The sequence below is a fragment of the Chiloscyllium plagiosum genome, chromosome 29 (assembly GCF_004010195.1).
Source record: "Chiloscyllium plagiosum isolate BGI_BamShark_2017 chromosome 29, ASM401019v2, whole genome shotgun sequence".
Lineage (NCBI taxonomy): Eukaryota > Metazoa > Chordata > Chondrichthyes > Orectolobiformes > Hemiscylliidae > Chiloscyllium > Chiloscyllium plagiosum.
This window is the reverse complement of record NC_057738.1, coordinates 29965051-29985802: the sequence shown is the minus strand read 5'-3', so window position 1 is coordinate 29985802 and position 20752 is coordinate 29965051. Positions and strand designations below refer to the sequence as shown.

At 42.2% G+C, this 20752-nt stretch overlaps 2 protein-coding genes across 2 annotated transcripts in view; one reads left to right on the top strand and one right to left on the bottom strand.

The window, feature by feature from the left end:
* Positions 1-4145, top strand: part of gmds (GDP-mannose 4,6-dehydratase) — a 652848-nt gene extending 648703 nt beyond the window's left edge. The window contains exons 10-11 of the mRNA XM_043719391.1: positions 3151-3219; positions 3666-4145. Of these exons, the coding sequence (XP_043575326.1) occupies positions 3151-3219; positions 3666-3728 (132 nt within the window). The 3' untranslated portion in view covers positions 3729-4145. The remainder of the gene's footprint in view (positions 1-3150; positions 3220-3665) is intronic.
* Positions 4146-14884: 10739 nt separating this feature from the next.
* LOC122564464 (forkhead box C1-A-like) lies at positions 14885-19948 on the bottom strand. Its single transcript, XM_043719390.1, has one exon. It carries the CDS (start codon positions 19573-19575, stop codon positions 18148-18150), a length of 1428 nt encoding a protein of 475 aa, XP_043575325.1. The 5' UTR covers positions 19576-19948; the 3' UTR covers positions 14885-18147.
* Positions 19949-20752: the final 804 nt, after the last annotated feature.

The window sequence follows — 20752 nt, the reverse complement described above, 5'->3', positions numbered from 1 at the left end:
AACAGATTTCTTGAAAATGATCAACTGAAAAGGATTGTCACTTCCACACTGTAGGGAATCTAATCTAACCTAATCACTTTGATGACTGTGCTGTCACACCTTTGATTTTCATTCAAGAGAATTAAAGTAACATGTTATTTGACAAGTACACATCTCTATTTTAAAGAAGCACAGGAATGGATTCCAAATAAGTTAATTTGTACAGTGAAGAAAGTCAATCAACTTTTATGGCAATAGTAGAACAACATAATATATTTCAGTTGCTAATTATTTTAACATTGTAGAGTAATACTTTGACTACATGTATTCTAATATATGTCACATCATCCTGCATTAAACAATTCCCACAGCTGGAAACACCACAAGACTTGCACAACTTTCTCTACAGTTGAATTAGTTAACAGGTATCTTGACTGTTACAGGACTATTGTCTTTTAAAGTATAACTTTAACAATGCTTTGAAGCATTCATTTTTCTTATGTCATCGTTACTAACATGATGTTTAATGTGAAAGAAGGTTGTGATTAAGAAGATAGGTTCAGATGCCAGTACCTTGAATGTGTTACAATATATGTAATGGCTAATCTGTGCCTGAGCAATTACCCACTTTTTACTGCTGTTCATTAACATCCTTCCTTAACAAAAATTTGTTGGTTTCCAAATTTAAAAATTTCAATTATCTTAACGTACACTGTCCTTTGAGGGATTGAGTTCCAGATATCCACCACTCTTTGTATGAAGATTGTTGCTTTTGATTTCACTGTAATATGATGTAGCTCTAATTTTAAGATTATGCTCCCTTGTTCTTATATTGCTCCAATAAAGTGTCTCTGTACCTATATGTCTTAAAAGAGACTTGCATTAATATTGCACCTTTCATGACCTCAAGATGTCCAGAGCACAGCCAATGTTGTGCAGTCACTGGTATACTTGTAGTCTAGAAAATGCAACAGCTGGTCTATGCACAGATAGGCCATACAAGTAGCAGTGTGATAATAGCCAGATAACCTATCTTCATGACTGAGGGATAATTATTACTCAGGACAGAAGGGATTAAGCCCCTGGTCTTTTTCAAAATGGTGCCACCAGACCTTGCATCCACCTGTGAGGGCAAACGGTTCTGAAACGAACGTCAAGCACTCCCTCAGTAATGTATTAAAGTGTTAGCTCAAATCTGAGTGGGACTTGAACTCTCAGCTTTGTGACTCATGCAAGAAAGCTCTTCGCTGAGCCACAGCTGACCCCTTGATAATTTGTAAAACTCATTCGATCAACAGCTCCTCCAATGTTCTAACTAAAGGGAACAAACCCAAATTTGTACAATTGCAAGCAATGTAGTGTTTGGGTATCTGAAATATAATCAGAAAGTGCTGGAGAAACTCAGCAGGTTTGGAGCATCAGTGGAGAGAGAAACAGTTAACATTCAAGTGCATAACTATGCTTCTTTAGAATTAATTTTTGCAACCTGCCCTCATAATTGCTAATTATCTAGTTATTCAGTGGTCTATTGATTCCAAGGATAATACATCTATCCTGAACTCTTAAGACCAGAAGACATAGGAGCAGAAGTGGACTGTTTTGACCATTGAGTCCACTCGCCCTTCAGTGAGATCACAGCCAGTTTCATAATCTTCAACTCCACTTTCCTGCCTATGCTCTTTGATTCCCTTACTAATGAAAACAAAAAAGACTCGGACTCTTTTTCAGTCAGAATTGAACCAGCAACCTAAGGTCCAATCAAAACTGAAACATCACTTCTGCCTCTTTGTATTCTAGCCTCTGAGGTGAGGTACAATATACCATCATCTTTTTGTATCTGTGAACTAGCTATAATTTATAGATACCCTAAAGTAAACCTTTCATAAACTGGTGACTGAAGCCAGGACAACCTGTCAGGAACATGCCAAAGCAATGCTGTATTTTACACTTGACTAACAGATGAACTAAGGCTAAGCGTGGATCTGCCCAGTTATTGGTTGTTGTGCTGTTTCGAATCGGTTGTCCCAATAAACGATGTTCCATTGAATTCCCCTGTCACCACCCACCAGTTAAGCTGCTAACGCTGAGTCTGATGTGAGACGGCCTTGGGGAAATGTTGTGAAGGAATTTGGTGCAGAAGTGAATCGATACTGGATGAAAAAGAAGCAATGAAAGTGTTAAGAATTCAGATCAGGAGTTGAGAAATTCGCCGTATTTGATTTGGTCGTCCTTCGATTTTTTTTGTGTCTCTGAACACCTTTGTTCAAAAGGTTTTGTAAATATTGGCACCTTTGGCACACACAGGACGAGGAACTGAGTTGTGAAAATCAGTTGACATTTTAATTAGCCCTTTTAACCTCCAATATCATTGTGGCCCGAATTACGAGTGAATTATTTAGTTAAAACATCCAATACAACCAGAAAGGAAAATAAAGCCGTAATTTTAATTAAATGCTACCACTATTCTGTAACCACGTTGTATATTGGTATAAATACAACATAATCCCTTGGGAATTTTTTTCGGGAAGGTTTAAGTTTAGCGCTGACTGAAAAGCAGTAAATGTGAAGTTTTAAGAAGTGTGGGGATAAATCGGTTGGAAACTTTTAGTTGTGTGGTTCAGTTGTTTGGAGGGGTGGTGTTAAAAATAATTACAGGTGATGTACAACTTTGTTTTTTTCTTTTAAAAAAAAAGTGGCACAGGGCACTTTCTTGCAAGCCTGAAGTGTCAAGCAGTTTTTATTCAATCTCAAATATTTGGGAGCAAGTAACTGAGACGGCCTCTGAAAAAAGTGAAGACCAATGAAATACCGAAGCGGTGTTAAAGGCAGCAGTAATTCCATTCAGCGTCGGAGAGAGATGATCTAGTTTAATACAGCCCTTCTTGCGCCTTAACCTCTTCGGCCAAAATGAAGGCGACAAATTCGACCGTCTCCGTCAGTCTGACCGCCAGCGGGAACTCAGTCAGGGTGGTACCTGTCAGCAACTCGACCCTAACCTTACCCCTGACCTTAAACCTGCCACATCCCAGAGAGACTGTCCGCTGCCGCTGGGCTCGATTACCCCAGCGCTTTGTGGAGGCTTTAACCAGAAGAGCGGTAATAATCTATAAAAATGCAAACACAGTAGTGTAGTGTCGTTTGACGTTGACCCTGTGATTCATCTTTCTTCAGGATTTTCTGCAAGGAGACAGCACCAAAGCGCTGCAGAAACTAGGATGGAAGCCAAGAGTTGCATTTGACGTAAGTGGCTTTTATTGTGGCGGGGGGGGGTCAAATATGAAAGAAATGAATTTGAAAGTTCTCCATTTTCCTGCACCCCAACAACTGCGTTGTATTTTTCTGTGAATCCATTTGTGTGGTGTCTGAGTACCTCACTTAGGCCCCGTACCTCGCTGTTCCATCCTGTATTTCAATTACTTAACTGATTTAATTGAACCCTCTCCCCTAACATCCGTGGCAGAAACACATGACCGCTGTGGATCTATACTTTGGGGTTAAAATTGTAGATTCTGAGTTTTGTTTTCTGTCACTTTCTTTCGCCACTATTAATTTTTTTTTCACCTTTTTCGTACTGTCTGGGTGTCTGGAGTTCACGCGCTTTCCAGCGGTAGCTCATTGTGTCTTTCTAACGCGGATTCTGTGAAATACTCGGTGAGCTGAGCTGATGTTGCTGTGCTTGTGTGCAGGAACTGGTCAGAGAGATGGTAGCGGCTGATATTGAGCTGATGAAGACTAATCCAAACGCCTGAGGCCGGATACCATTCCACACATACGCCAGGGCCGCAAGACTTCTTCATGAACACTGGGTGCAATGCAATAATGAGAAAGGAACAATCCACAAAGGAACGAGGGAACACGATTCACATATTTTTTTTAAAAAAGGGTGCTAAGTGATGTGCTCTTACAACACCACTCAAACGACATAAATGATTGGTTATATGGGAATGATTGGTTATATGGGACTGGTTGATGGAATCAATGTTTAATGATGGAAGTTATTTTTTTTGTTTTAAACTGCCCTTAATGTTGGAATGACCACCTCGTAGACGGGAGAGGGGCGACGCTTTTGTACTTTTCTGCCTTGAACAAGGTTCTGTCTTAAACCTGGCGTGTTACTGAAAATAATTCCGTCTATTAAAACACGTAGGTGCAGGGTTTTAACCATTCATGGCTTCTGTTCTTTTGTGAGTTGTGTTTGTCTGTGTCTCATTAATTAATCATCCGTTTATCTGCGGTAGGTATCGTGACTTATCTTACACACAAAGTAGGGTTGGGTTTTTGTCTCTCTCTCTTTCTCGTAATTTCAAACAGCAGCACTTTGCACCTCGTCGCCTGACTTTAAAGAGAAACTCTCATACATAATGTAGAGTGCGGAACCTCCGCTTCCAATCAACACAGGGCTTAGTTTTCCCAGAGAGAGAGAAAAAAATCCTCGGAAACTCTGACGAAATCATTTGAACGTAAGTGGGAACAGTTTCAGGTTTAGGGGTTGCAGTCTAGTTATGAAGGATCCCTCTGTATTTCAGACCATTTTACCTGCAGATCGGGGCCTTGTCATTCCGCTCCCTCTTCTATAATTAGACACCAGCCAGACTTGGAGGGAATGTTGGTGCCTTTTTTTCTAAAATATACAGTACACATAGACCGCCTTCTAGTACACATTTAAACATTTAAGATCATTTGTAAGTGTTTGCTTTTAAAAGTTCATGTTTCTGGAAAAAACTACAGAACGTGGTTCCGTTGCATTTCAATGACTCTCCCTTCTGAGTTTGTAAAGTTGTATGTTATCCATTGAATCTTACAGTTTATTCTGGGTCCGGAAATCCACCACCCCCCTCCCCCCGCCCCCCGCAAAACACACGCACAAAAAGCACTCTTTCCTTCCACAGAAACCACCGCAAGTACAGTTTCCCAGCCCACTCTCTGTCAGTCTTCACTCGCACTACAAGGTATCTTAATGTTAACTGATAGTCCACTTTTAAAATCATTATTTGGGTATAATATGTTTCTCAGGTCAATCACAGTGAATGGAGTCAGTGCGGTTTCACGAACGAAGATTGGCAATGATGTAAAGCGTGTGTGGATACAGTATTTGGGCACTGGTTATGAGACGTATTTTAGTCTAACTCCTGCATAAAGAAAGGTTTCATTTATTTCGTTTGCTGATTGTTTGCACGGGCAACAGTTACAAATCCACTTTAGCCATTGGGCAGTGGAAGAATTCCAAGGACAAGTGTTGCAATGATTTAAATGTAAGAAACCACCCAGTCGAGTTCCGGCTGATGCAGTGAGAACATGGTGTACTCGCCCGTTGTTTTAAGAAGAATGTCATTTAGTGCAATTTGATTATAATGAAGCAGAGGGTGTCTCTACAATAAAAAGTGCAGACACATTCCCATTAACGTTACCCCATCTTAAACACCAGCCCCGTTTGAAGTTTGCGGAAACAAATGACCGTTCCATTTTCCTGGCATTCAACCGCCCGGTGGACAGTGAAAAATTATAATTATTGGCGGAGACTGGAGCACTGTGTTTGATGTATCGAAAACACACCGCGCGTTTTCTTCTTCTTGGAGTTTCGGTTGATTTGGTGCATTAACAGAACACCTTATAACACGCCACAGTTCCCAGCAGTCAGACAGTGGGCCTTATTGAGTTTAATTGAGAACATATGTGAGTAGGCATCGCCAAAGTCTGGGAAAGGAAAAAGATACCCGCTTACAGCAGGATTGATACAGGTGCAGGCAACGCTCCCCTCCCCAACCCCCACCGCCCCAGAACTTGAAAAACACAAAAGTTCTCAAACCTTTGTAGCTTAAAGTGTAGAAAATCCAGATTGTTTCATAAATGAATGCATTTAATTATGGGTTTGACTGCCAAATCAAAAACCATTGAGTGCAGGCATACAGTTTATAAAAGAAAACTTATATGGTTATTCGATTTGTGCACTATACTGCCTGGGAAACAGATCCAGCCTCAAATCCTGACTGACCACAGTTGCCCTCAGCTGGTGAAAGGAAGCCTTGTCCGCAGAGAACACGTATATTATTCTCTTTTTTTTTAAGTGGGTATTACTGTAGATTTTATTTCAATGGTGCACATTACACTCTTGCAATTCTTTGAACGCTACTTACTTTTTTTTCCCTAGTTGTTTCTTGTTCCAACGCTTTGCCAAAAGCTTTGAAGAACAGGCAGATAAATGGTCATTGAATTCCTGACAGCATTCATTGCTGGGATTTTTTTTCAGGGGAATCTCCATCATTTTCCACGAGCGATTCCCAAACTCTGGGCTTCTTTGAAGAAAAACACAGCGCGGAAAGGGCGCAAACTTGTCATCGGCTGGATGATATTTCGTTATGTGCAAAATTGCTCCCAACTCAATTCACACCAGACATTCACTTGGTAAACATTCCAACCTTTCGCGCGCGCACACACAAGGTGAAAACTTTGCTTTAGGATTGGCAAGTTTGTTAACGGTAATAAAATGAGAACACCCCACTCCTAGCCTTGTAATGCAGAAATTCGTTCAGATACTTAGCAATAATAAAAAGCTACGGTGAATTAGGCGAATTAACTTCGTGAAAAACCAATGGTTTGGAAATTGCGAATCATATTCCCCAACAAACTGGTGGATTTTATTGGAATGTTTCTTGCAACAGTGCAGCAAGAACCTCGCGCACTGCTTGGATAATGCTGTAGTTTCACTCCCTTCGCTATTCGCTCACTTTATAATCGGGACTTTCGAAAAATTCCAGATTTGCGGATAAACAGCATATTTCCGATTACGAATTGATTTGCCACAGCGGCAGGGGAAAACGGCTGTGCATTATAAAATTAACCGTGCCATGGCTGTTTTGTTTTCTAAAATACCATCCTTCAAGGGAGAAAGGCGAGTGAAATACTGACACTTCGCCTTTGAACGATATATACAATCAATGGAAGTTCGTGTATATTTAGTATTGGGTGTTAATTTCCTGTCAATTGCTGCATCGTCGAATGCAGTTCAAGTAGAAGTTCATGGGAGCCAGTGAACTGTCAGATTATGTAAAAAAACTCTCTGGTTGATGCGAGTTTGTGTTTTAAACTGGGTGCTAACTTTTAAAGTGTTGAGTGCACTGGCAGATGAGTGACCTTATTATGACATACACGTAGATATGGCTAAGTGTGTGTCACGCGCTGAATAATGGAAACGAATACTGTGTGCGTACCTGTGAAGAGAAAGACAGATGACCGAAAAGGGTCTAATCCTGACCAAATGTCACGAGTTGAACTCTACAATGGTGCAATCGCATCAACTGGCCAGTCTCGGGTGAACTTCCCGGCGACGGTCGCACGCTGCTACTATTATGTCTCTCCATTTCGACTTTTATGACCAAATCCATTATCGTAAACAGTTGGCATTGCACTTTACTTGACGCACTGCTTTCACATAAGTACTTTTTTCAATTAGCTCTGCTTTGTTTAGCATGATACAGCTCATTTCAGCGCATGGGCTTTCATAATTAAAACAGCACTCGTGCGCAAAGTATAGATCACAATTGTGTGTGTCCCAAACCAGTTTATATTGATGTCTGGGCTTTGCTGCAGTTTTTATTTTAATTGGTTAAATTGTGATCAAAATTAACTTGCCTCAGAATTTTCGTAAATGAAAAAAAAACTACCTTGTGGTTTTTTTCCCTGAAAGTTCCACGCATTAGCACCGTACTAAAATTAAAATTAGTTTACCTTGCGGAACTGTGAAAAAATTGTTTACAGACTACATTTTAGCATCGGGATGTGAGGCTGCAGGGTGCACGCGAAAGACACTGAACTGAGCATCCCGTGGTAACGGACTTGTATATCATGTGAATGTTACCCCTAGAAAACTGGGGCTAATAATTTCTTAAACTAAGCAATCGGGTCTTAATGGTAACTCTTTCTGCATGCTGATTACAAAGATTTATATTTGTACAGACCGGCTGTCACTTCACCCAATTGAAAAGCTGAACTCGCCTCTATATAAATCTGTTGCAATTCTCAACACATTTACAGTAATATTGTAGTTTCGGATTAAGCCCGGAATTTGGTTGCCACTTTAAAACTCTTAAGATTTTATTCTAGGTGCTATAATGCTTGAGTAATTATTTAGCTCATTAAATGCTCTGCAATTACTTTTGAAGCTTAACACAGACCACTGTCCTATCAGGGTTTGCAATAAAGATCTTAAAGAACCTTAAAGTCTGGACAGTTGCATTTTTTTTCAAAACAAAGTCCCATTGCTGTCTTTTGAAGAAATGTTACTGTAAATACAACAAATAGTTCTGAGATTGAGACAATGATACTGTCTAGTTATTAAGCACAGATGGACCTGCAATTTCAAAAGATCCAGCGCCTCTTTAATGTGTTCAATCTGCCCAGGTGCTGCACCCTCCAATTCCTCGTTGTAGTTATCCTGTCTGTGGCATGCGCTTGCCTTGTAGAATGCCTCGTGGCATTGGCAGATCTTTGCAGACCCAGCCTCGAAGCTTTGAAAGAACTCAGTGCGAAAGTTGCACCTGGACGGCCTCGCGATTTCTCATTTGCCCAGTCAACATTATTGATCATTGACCGTGGCCAACAATACCCGGACATCTCAACCCTGGCTATGTCCTTTCATTGGCGATAACTAACATTGGGCCTAAACAGAAAACTAAACATTGGGCCTAACTTATTTTTAACTGAAAAAAAAGTCACATGCAAAAATAAACACACTTCCGATACAAACTATCAAGATATTTCATAATATTTTCTGACGGGTTGGACCGAAGGGTCTGTTTCCATGCTGTACATCTCTATGACTTTATGACTCTATAAGGGTTGCTGGACCCGAAACGTTAACTCTGCTTTCTCTCCATAAATGCTGCATTTTTCCACAATTTCTGGTTTTGTTTCAATATTTTTTTTGATGGGGGTGAGATGGGATTGGACATAACCGGAAGCTCTGAGATCTTGTGGTTCCGTTCGGCTGATGAATCTTTGCTGAAACTGGCCGATTCCTCCAGTTTTCATCAAAAATTTTTTTGGACTAACGTGATAGCCTTTGGGTATAGACGGGAAGGTGGTATTTAGACCACAATCCGATCGGCCGCGAATTTATTGAATGGAGGAACAAGCTTGAGCGGCCGAAAGGCCTACCTACGCTCTCAATTAGCGTGTTCGTTTTAAAAGACGAGATTTCGAGCTCATTTTAAAGTTTGATATTGAGGAGTTCCGGGCATTTTGTGTCCCGACTCGCTTTATGTTGCCCAGGAAAGAGAAACGTTCAATGATTGCATTTGTTGATACAGACCAGGGCTGCTACTGCAGTTCTCACGGGGTTAAACAGACAGTATCCAGTAGTGACTGCAATTTTTCAAACTCAATAGACAATAGGTGCAGGAGTAGGCCATTCTGCCCTTCGAGCCTGCACCACCATTCAATATGATCATGGATGATCATCCTTAATCAGTATCCTGTTCCTGCCTTATCCCCATAACCCTTGATTCTACTATCCTTGAGAGCTCTATCCAACTCTTTCTTCAATGAATCCAGAAACTGGGCATCCACTGCCCTCTGGGGCAGAGCATTCCACACAGCCACCACTCTGTCCTAAATGGTCTACCCCTATTTTTAAGCTGTGTCCTCTGGTTCGGCACTCATGTTTCCTGCCTCCAGAGTGTCCAATCCTTTAATAATCTTATATGTCTCAATCAGATCCCCTCTCAGTCTTCTAAACTCAAGGGTATACAAGCCCAGTCGCTCCAGTCTTTTAGCATAAGGTAGTCCCGCCATTCCAGGAATTGACCTCGTGAACCTACGCTGCACTCCCTCAATAGCCAGAACGTCTTTCCTCAAATTTGAGACCAGAACTGCACACAATACTCCAGGTGTGGTCTCACCAGGGCCCTGTACAGCTGCAGAAGTTTTCTTTCTCCCACTGATTCTACACTGATTATTCTGTGGATTTGTACAATTGGTACCGGTGAGCTTCTTAGGTCTGCCTTCACATCAAGTGCCACCATTGTCAGCAACAAAAGGCCTAATCACTACGTTTTGGCCTTGTGTTTTTTGTCTCTGTAAAGATCCATCATTACTGTTCTAAGCTCATTTCCACTGCAAGAGTTCACATTCGGTACAATATATGACTAAGTTAAGAAACGTGCCTAAAACTGTCGGCAATCTTTTAACATTGTCCTGGCAGGTCAATGTGTGTTTTTTTATCATTCAATTTTTTTCCACTCCACGGAATGAGGCAAATCCATGGTTTCACTTGTGCTCCTGATTTGATGGGAAAGTGAGGAAAGCCTGAGAGAATTTCCTTCAAGATTCAAAGTTGCTAACTGGTCTGGAGGCCAGTTCTCCTGTCCCAAGCGAGCAGCCTGAAGGAACCGCTGCACGGGTCACAGTGATTACAACTTGTTAAATTCCAAAACAGAAAACCCATCAAAATCTTCAAGACAATTGTTTCGAAGTTTTCGGGATCCTGTTTTGGCGTCGCTTTGATAAGGTAGCGAGTGAGAGAGCGGGCCGCCAACACCTTTGTGATTCTTATCTCGACTGAACTGTGAATTCGTGCAGTTTTTAGTTTTCAAGTATTTCCCCACCCTTCTCACAGAACAATAGAAAAAAAGTACCTCCATGTGGAATATTGCGCCCAGACTCCGGAATGAGCTATTACTGCATCTGTGCAAACACTTCGCTATACTCTCCCCACCACCCTTGTATTGTGAAGTAGCTGGAAGATAAAATGAGGTTTAATAAAGTGTCAACTTCCCTATGCCCCTAAATCAAAATGTTATATTTCAGTAACTATAAAGTAAGGGGTGTGTGAGGAGAGATGGCCTAGTCGACTGTCCCCGGGAACTACTGATAGGGAAATTTTCCCGGGGTGCTATAATTTATTTCAAAAGAAAAACACCACAATCTGCCTGTCATCCCTTATTCTCGATGGTGTGGGGACAATCTGAAAATGATACCCTTGAGCATTTTAAATTAATTAAAAGAAATGAGGGCAGATTTTTAAAAGCAAATGAAAGATTTAAAAAAAAGCTTTTGAGCCGAGGCTTGAAATACAATCTGAGCTCAGACAAGTGGAGGCCAAGGCAAGGGGAGAATGTGTATCTTTATCATTTGTATTTTTCATCTCGCCCCACATTAAACGGACGCAGGTAGCCCACAAACTGGACAATCTCTTTTACCTTCAGGACCTGCATCTCAGCCTCACATTGCCGCCACGAATTGACATTTACAAATGATCTTGAGACTATTTCACACGTTATTGACCCCCCTCTCCCCCCACCCTCCCAAATCCACCTCACACTCGGAGAAAAGCGAGTTGCTGGCAATAATGGGTAACTTTGGCCTGATTGGGTCCGGGTGATAGATGTGACTCGCTTTACAAACTTGCCAGAGTATTCAGTTCGCTCCTGAACTCATGTGTTGCAGTTTGTTGGTCTGTACGCTGGCGCTCCCTGTTATCGCCGTTAGGAGTGTGGAGGGCTGCAGATCTGTTTTAGGATCACAAGATACCCAAGCAGTACCGTCTTGCTTTGTTTTCCCGCTCTGAACAACCCCCCTCCCACTACCCACCCCCCGCCCCGCTTCTCCGAAAGCGTTTGTAAAAATTGGTCCATTTTGCCCACCCAGGTTGAATCAAGCTGTGTTTATTTAGGGAAAAAATTGTCGGCCACCCAACCCTATAATCAGCTCTGACCTGAAGTTTTTCAGCGTGAGTTTACTCTGACGCTTGGCTTAGAAAGGGAGCGAAAGTTAGTGCGGCGGCAGCCAACGGGATCCGCTTAAAATCGAAAGTAAAGACTTGACCCCTTCACCCAAAATAGTCTGAAATCAGACGCATGCAAACGGAGTTCAGTTCCGCACAATATGGAACACATCACCGAGTATACAGCAACAACAAAAAATCCATGGGACAGTCTTCTGACCCAGCACCGCAAACTACTTAAAAAGACATTCAAACACGAGGCGCTGAACTCTGGGCACTGATCACTCCCATTCCCGTCATTTTATATGCATCTAAGCACAGACGCCTGGAAATTTGAATCTCTGTATAGCTTTTTGTTTTGTTCAAAATCAATTCATTCAGAAGATATGGGACTCATTGGCAAACGGCTGTGGGATTGTTACAGACCCATAATATTCCAATCAATTCTGTGCGTAGCAAAATAATCACCATTGAGCTTTCTAATTTCGGGTTGCACCACATTTGAATTATCCCGCCAGTTAAAAGGACTGCACGCAACTTGATAACAGTTCTAAACTTTGAAACCAAAGAGACAGCGAATATTCACGGTACAATATTCACAGATTGAAAGTCCCTCGCCAAAGTCTAATTTTTGGGATTACTACACTGACATCCCCGAGCACTGGCCTCTGGCTACGTTTCGCTCTGTGCTTTCTCCGTCTCATGAAAAATGATTCGGCACACTGATTGAATTTTATTTCTTCCTGGACTAGTCAGATTTAGTTGCATGAAAACGATCAATCTTCTTGCTAACGCGACGTTTGTTTATTGGGCCAGGGAAGAATTAATGGTTTTATAATTAAAGTTGGAAACTGAAAATCTAAGCGTGAACACGCAAGTATGCATCCATATGTTTATACAAGTCGGTGTGCATGAAGATATCCCTTTAATTAACTTTAAAATGAAATAAACAGAATCATTCCGTGCAATAATGTATAGAATGAATCGAAACGAATGTTTTAAAACCATATTAAAAGCTACATTAATCAGGAATGTTTCTTTCCATCTTTAGGTGAAGATTTTAATTTAACGTGTTAAGAAAAGCTATTCGAACTTATATGCTGTATAATAAAGACATTTTTAAATATCCGGCGTGATAAAATCTAAATATATACATTATATATTTTAACGTTTGTACAGGCTCTGGCTGCTTTATTATGCATCATTTATTTACATTTTCCTCATTTTTTTCATATTTGATGTTACACCATATAGTGCGATCAAATTCTGTTAGGTCAGAGTGAACATGTACTGATTAAATTAGACGTCTGGACTAAGCACCCAACAATGTACAGGAAGTGAGCAAATAGAAGGAAGAATTAAATGTCAGACAGGCAATTGTGGTCCTTGATTATTTAAAAAAATTCCTACTGCCTTCGCTTTTCCGAATATATTCCTGAAGTCCTTTTTTTTTGTTGAGGCCAGAATCCAAAAGGTGTGACTTTTATATTTAAAAATCCCCGAAAAATTAGGAATTCTGTTAACTCGATAGAGAACGATTTCTCATGTCGAGTTTGAAGATTAAAGAAGATGATGTAGCCAAAACCAAAACGGATTCTACAATGTATTTTGACGGTGATTATTCCCCATAATTAATTCATTCGTTTAACATTTGGGAGGTTGCTCAGTCAAATCTATTCAGACAAGACAAATCACAATCATAAAAAATAACGATGAGAGGTGTTACACGTAAAGTATTATAAAATCCGTGTAACCTATGGTGAGTTTTGTCTATATCCATATTTATATCATTAAAACCACAAATGATTATGTAGTTCCATATTTACACCCGATACCTATATACAGTCATCTACGAGATAGGGTGGCACAGAGTACTTCCCACTCCTGAACTCTCTTTGCTACGTTATCTTGTCAGTTTTATTTTGCGAAGTATTTATCAGGTGTCACAGCTGATATTGACGTTCACGATTTAACTACCGGGGTGGTTATCTACAAACCTCCATAATATTGTTAAATATCTGATAAATGGATACGTAGACATACATTTTCACAAATGCCTGTTCACGAAACATAGACACGCACATATTATGTGAGCTTGTTACTTAGAACGACTTGGACATTACTATATGCAGATTGAATTAGAATCGGGGTGAATATAAAATATCTTAGAATGAAAAGAGCAACATGATTTTTAGTAGCAATTTGCGAATATCCAGAAATAGAACCCTTCTCATGTTGTATTGAATTTCCACAGTATCTATTATTGTGTCGATATTGTAAATTATTATATTCTGTTGTATTTCTGCCAATATATGTGTGCTTAGGTCCAATTTCTCAAAACTAGTCTTAATCCTACATCAATTGTCATATAATTTGAACGAATCGTTATCATTGTTATACAAGTAGCTACGTCTTTGAAACTCAGATCAGCCATCATTTCCTGCTAAACAGCACCTGGTCAGTACAACCCCACCGTGTTATGAAAGCAGGATTAGAATTACATTTTGTATCGCCATAATTCTGTTAAATTTACAACAGCGTCCTCACTTCACATTTCTCCTAGTGTCCAATGTTCTCAGTTCCTCCCAAACAAATTATCCTCAGAGATGTCCAGGATACTATTCCAGTGACCACGCGTTTGAATTTTACATCTTCCTAACCAATCACCGGTTCACCTGTTGAGTAATTATATTAACTTGTCATCATTACTGAGACCGAAATCAAGAAACTCATGAATGTATCACTTCTAGAGAAAAAGAAAACAATTCGACCAAGGCACTGATTAGATATTTGCTTGCAGAACTCCTGCTATTCCATAACCCGGTAATAGAATAGGTTACATGTTCATTGAAGTACTGGAAATTTCTAGTATACAAATTCAGTTGACATATTCCATAAACTAGTCATCCCAATGACTTAGCTTCCGATTAAAAGTTGGTGAACCATGTTCTCCATTATCTTATACATGCGCAAACATGCCAATAAAGAGCAGGAGTAGGCCATTCGGGCCCTCGGGTCTAGTCGGCCATTCAGTAAGATCGTGGCTGATCTGATCTTGGCCTAAACTCCACTTTCCTGTTTGCTTAATAGTCGTACCTACACCCGTCTGCACAGCCTTAAAAGTATTCAACTGTCCTTGTGAAAGAGAATTCCAGACTCAGGGCCCTCCGAGGAAAGATATTCCCCTCATATTCTTCTTGAATGGGATACCTTCTTATTTTTCACCCGTGTCCCCTAAAACACTCTTTCAGCATTCACCTTCGTCAAGTTCCCTCAGGATCTTATATGTTCAATGAGACCATCTCAATAAAATGAACAAAACTGGTTTAGAGATCCCTTGCGGTTTTATTCTGATTTGTTATCTCCAATTCTTTGCCAGGCATACGTTTTGAAAAACATTTGTAAATTAAATATTCGAAATGGCGTACCTTAGGTGAGTCTCTTTTAAAAAAAACTAGAAGCCTACCCGTTATACTTTAATCTTCTCAAATATTGTTGCCATAACTCGTCGAATTAAACTGAACTACACTTACAGCGGAAACCTTATCACGGGCAGATGGCAAATTGGAAAAGCGTGGATTAAATTTTGAGGCTTTTAAAAACTAAATAAGTTTGCTTTGCTTATAAACACAGCCAGCATTGGGTTCCTGTGTAGCAACCAATGCAATCAGTTTCGACCGTCCCGAGGGATTCTCTATTGTGAGCGGGAAGTGCCCCTCTAAACCCTGCATACCCAAATCAAGTACCCCTCTGCTCTCGTCAGTTAATTTGTGGCTCGGGTACACTATTGTTAAAAATATGAACGAACAAAGTCACGATTGAATTCAAAGTCGGGTGTGGGTGCCTCTCAGTAAACAATACGCAGGTTTCAGAATGGAGTCGATCCTGGTCCCTACAAAATGTCAGGAATGAAACCTATTCGAACTCTACACCTAACCTCCCCCCAGCTCTTAAACACACGTGTGTGTTCAAAACAAACTATAGGAATGGTGTGTAAACAGTTAATCACAGAAGGCCCCGTGTCTAATATAACTCGATTAGCCCAAAGTGGGCACATTACACAGCCCTCTCCCAGTGACCTTAATCACGTTAGTTCAAGCAAATTAATTGCCATGTAAAAAGGCGGCCATTTTTTTTGTTGACCCATTCAGATGTTTTTTAACAAAAAGCTAAACGTGGCTCACGCTTCATGTGTTTTTTTTTCAATGTTGCCTGGTGGTCTTTAATAAGTGAAGATCATATCATGCACTTGTTTAATAGCGTAGGTTTCCTGGGACGATGAAATTGTCTCCCAGGATTTCTCCTTTAAATGTCTAGTCAACACTCAACCAGCCCTAATAAGGTATAATATGCGCTCAATAAATCTTACCGCTGCCAATGCTCTTGTGTATTGTATGGGAGGCCTGTTGGTTACTGTAATGGTCTCCTCTTGTTTGCAGCGAGGAGTTAAGCAAATATTCCCAAATATAATTTAAAGCTACGACATTAATGTGATAAGTGCTTCCAACTTAACATGATAGATATTTTAATGCCAAACGGCAGTGTCTCCCTCTGTTTAATAGCTGACCTTATCTTTATTTTTTTAAACTGCAGTTTGTGCTCCTGCTTCGAAATTCTAGGCAGTATCTTTTTGCAAGCCAGGAGCATTTCTTTATCAGTTTCAAAACGCTTTCCGCTTAATCTTAATTAGAGTGGCCTTTCCCAGGGATTCGTTCTAGGCCCTACGTGATTGCACTTCAAGTTTTTTTAAAAAAGAACAAAAAAAGACCCAAATCTTAAGATATTATCAATAATTTCAAATGGGACAAAAATGTAAAGGAAGAAACCTTAATCTTTAAAAAGTTGTGTTAAAACGATTTTGAGTGTCATTTAACTTCTCCTGATTCCATCTGAATGTAATTTTACTTTTTGTTTAGAAAAAAAGACAGCAGCCACCGTGAACAAAGCGGAGGAGACAGTTACATTCATTTGAATCCAACCGGCCTAGGCCGGTAACAAAGCTGCCTCGTTTGATACCCGAGTTTGTTTGTTGGAAAAACAGTGTGACTTAAACAGCTACCGATAAGCAAGACCCTTCAACGCGAAGAGACACCTCGTACACAGTCCATAAACCTTCCAGAAGGCAGAGTACACCTCAACCGGGCCAGCTGTGAAACAGTGAACTCCTTAAAGCAGCACGCAAGTTCTCAAAAGCTGCTTTCAAAATAATCGGCGGTACTCCTTATTTTAGAAACAAAAATGCAGCAAGCAAATTGACAAACACGAGAGAGAAATAATGTCAGAATTCGTGCTTCTCCGGAGCATTTGCAACACATTCAACAAACATGCCAAGTCGCATTACTCCGCAGAATAAAATATGAAGAAATGCCATCTTCACCTCTGCACCAGAGAGTGGGGAAGGAGTCAGTTTTGACCGTCACTTCACACAAAACAAATGGCTGGATTTATTGAGATATGATTGTCTGAGTTTGATGGTGTTAGTTCTTTTTTTAAAAGGAAAGTGGCTGCTGTGTTCTTAAATCAATGCCTGATTGCTACCAAATTACTGCAATCGAGTAAAAGAGCAATTGCAATTAGAGGCTAATTGTTGTCTTTAGATAAACCAAGCCGATAAGGACTGGTTTTTATCCGAAATGACAAACGTTTGTTCGAGCTGGGCAGACGCGGCGCTCCCTTTGACGTGTGGACCAGATAACAATGGGGGAGGAAGAGGGTGGGGGCAAAGATAGAGTTTTTGAGATTCGAGATGCCACCTAATTCAATCCCATGCGTTCGGCTAGTGAGTTAGTTTGTGCCTGCCAGCAATTTTTTTTTCCCCCAGACGTACCACTCTCTGTCTCTCTGAATGAGCACTGAATTTTACAGCGGGAGCTCCCGGGCACACGGAAGACCTCTTGAGTTTCCAACAGACGGAGCGAATTGTCATTTATTAAGAAACAAACAATGCAATGCCTTCGGAACATTTTCAATAAAAGGAGGACATAAAATCGCGTTATACAGTCAACCTTTATACTGGAAGGGTAACAACAACAACAAAACATTAACGTTAAAGATTCGGGATGGGGGTGGGGCGAAGGGGGAGAGTCAGCACCAGAACACTTTCGGGGAGTTTGGTCCATATTTAAAAATAATATTCTACTACACTGAAAATAAATTACTATCCGACAGCTTATAATAAGTCCGAGTTAGCTCGCCGTGAACTCTAGTAGATTTGACACACACTTTTTTTCATTTTTAAACACTTTTTTTTGCAAAATAAAAGCAACTTACGTTTCTTTTGGAGTAACACTGTTCTGTTAACCAAATTTCAAATTGGTTTTGTGGGGTTTTTTGTTTATCTACACAAATGAGACATATATAAACACGGGCTGTTGTTCCTTGTGTTCTAAAAGATAAAAATTACAGTGTGTAAACGCTCTCTCTCTCGTGTGTTTGTTTTTTTTTTGGTGTCAGTACTTGCTGCAGTCATACACAAACGAACCTGAGGTGCGGTAAAGTGTCTGGGCTGGGGGGAACGACATCTGACAACTGCTATTCCCACTGGCGTGCGCCGAACTGACGGCTGAGGTGCCGAGGCCGATCCGCTGAGCTTCGAACATTTCCCGCACCGTGTGGATGTTCTGTTGCTGTCCGGAGTAAGCGCTGCAAGTCAGGTGGCTCAGGTCACCGGCCTGGTTGAGGTACCAGGAGGCGAGGCGACCCGGCCCGCTCCCGGCCACCTCCTGGCCGTTGCTGAGACCGTGGCTCAGGGAAGGAGCGGCGGTGCTGCTGCTGCTGCTGCTGCTCGGGGGGATTGAGTACTCGGGTAACGCCTCGTCCACGCCGCTGGCCCCTATGTGAGCGGCTCTCTCCCCGGAGTACAGGTTCATGTTGCAGTGGTAGGTGCCGGCACCGGCCGAGCTCAGGCTGTGGCTGCAGGAGGAGCTGTACACGGACGACTGGCTGGATGCGTAGCTGAGGGACAACGAGGGGCTGATCCCTGTCCGGGAAGCCGCGCTGAGTTCGCCAGAGGTGTGCGGGGAGCCTCTGAGGGAGGGCACCATGTTGTCCACCGTGAAGGGCTGGTGCTCATGGCTATCCAGGCTGAGGGAGCGGTTGGACGGGCTGCTGCTGCTGCTGCTGCCGCTGCTGTGACTCTGCCCGCTGCTGGGCTCCGGGCTCTCAATCTTGGGCACCATGCTCAGGGCAGGGGGAGCGGCCAGGGGCGGCGGGGGTGGGGGCGGTGGGGACGGAGCCCCGTTCTCGGTCTTGATCTCCGGGATCCTCACCGCGTGTTTGTCGGCGTCTCCGGCGGCCGCCGCCGGCTGCTGCCGACCCGCGGTGTCCTTGCCCTGCCGTTCCTTCTCCTCCTTCTCCCGCACCGCGTCTTTCTTTTTGAAACGCCTCCGTCTCCTGAGGAAGCTGCCGTTCTCGAACATGTTGTAAGAGTCCGGGTCCAGGGTCCAGTAGCTGCCCTTGCCCGGCTTCTTGTCGTCCCGGGGCACCTTGACGAAGCACTCGTTCAGGGACAGGTTGTGGCGGATGCTGTTTTGCCAGCCCTGTTTGTTCTCCCTGTAGAAGGGGAAGCGCTCCATGATAAACTGGTAGATCCCGTTCAGGGTGATCTTCTTGTCGGGCGCATTCTGAATGGCCATGGTAATGAGGGCGATGTAGCTGTAAGGAGGCTTCACCATATCCTTGGGTTGCGGAGCAGGGGTGTAGTGTCCGTAGGATCGAGCCATCCCCGCCGCGTACTGTTCGTGAGCAGCGTGCGGGTACATCCCCATCGGTGCCGGCATCCCGGTATATCCCGGGCCGGGCCGGTAGTAATTCTGCTCGCTCAGATAGGGCACCACTCCGAGCGAGTTCGGACTCGACACCGGGTAGCGAGCTTGCATCGCTGCCTTCCCACAGAGCAACCAAAACAAAAACAACAACAACAAAAAAACACAGCCAAACTGCACACAATAACTTTCAGAAGAAATGTTAGCAGTCTCCTGGCTCCGTGGTGTTCCTCTCCAGCTCCTTACCACCACCCCCCCCCCAAAAAAATTCACGCCGAAATAACGACACAGGAAAAAGGCCAGCGAGAGAGAGCAATCCACGCTTATTCTCCCAAACGCTTGTGAAGAAGAGTTTTCCCAACCCCGTTTTCACATCTGCCCCCAAAACGTCCTTCTTTCTGCAGGGTGGCAGAGTGAATTGGGAAAGAAAAAAAAACTTCTGAACTTTTTGGACATTCGTCACTTGACAAGAGTTTTACGCAGCGTTTTTCTCCCACCTCCCCCCCCCCCCCGTCCCGATTCTCTCTCTCTCTCTCTCTCCCTCTTTCCCAATCCCCCCACCGCCCTCAAACTCCCTCACTTTATTATTTTGTTTTAAGTCTTCATGTTTTGTACGACATCTCTACAGAAATTGCACTCTTAAGATGAATCAGTGAGTGTTCATCATCGTTGGATGGTTAAATACATGCGAAATACCTACGGAATAAATGTCCAGAGTTCTGGCAATATTACAAATGCGAGGGGAAATTTCATTTTTAAAAGCCATTTTTAACAAAGTAATGTCGACTGAATAGTTCAAAGCCATTTAAAGAGCTTATGACTTTTTAAAAAATTGTTGTTTTGGGGTGGGGATGGGCAAGCAGGTAAAGACTCCCCTGTTAAAGATTAATTCTACACCGGCGTGTGTACCTCATAATGCGGGAGATTTAAGTTGAAAGTGTGGTTGCTATTCCTACCCTATTGTGATGTCTGTCTGCATTTGCGACTCTTTACACTCTATTAGCCGCCAGTGAGAATATAGAATTGGAGATGAATCACCGTCAAAAGTAGTGCAATATCAGCCCCCTTTTCACATGCTGAACGGGGGCAATTTAGGCCGTAACATTTTATTCAACTAAAACACACACGAATTGTTGGGATCCCATTCAAACAGCTGGATAGTGCTTTAAATAGGTTTGGTGGCTCCCCCTCCCCCCCCCCCCCACCCCCGAACTCAAAGCCTTTCCTAACCCCCTCTGAGGTGTCAGTCCATTTGCAGATGGCTGAAGGCAATATGTTCGTCCCGTTTTTT

Excerpts from the sequence above, each read along its gene's own strand:
- LOC122564464 (XM_043719390.1), bottom strand. The coding sequence starts at position 19,575 with ATGCAAGCTCGCTACCCGGTGTCGAGTCCGAACTCGCTCGGAGTGGTG.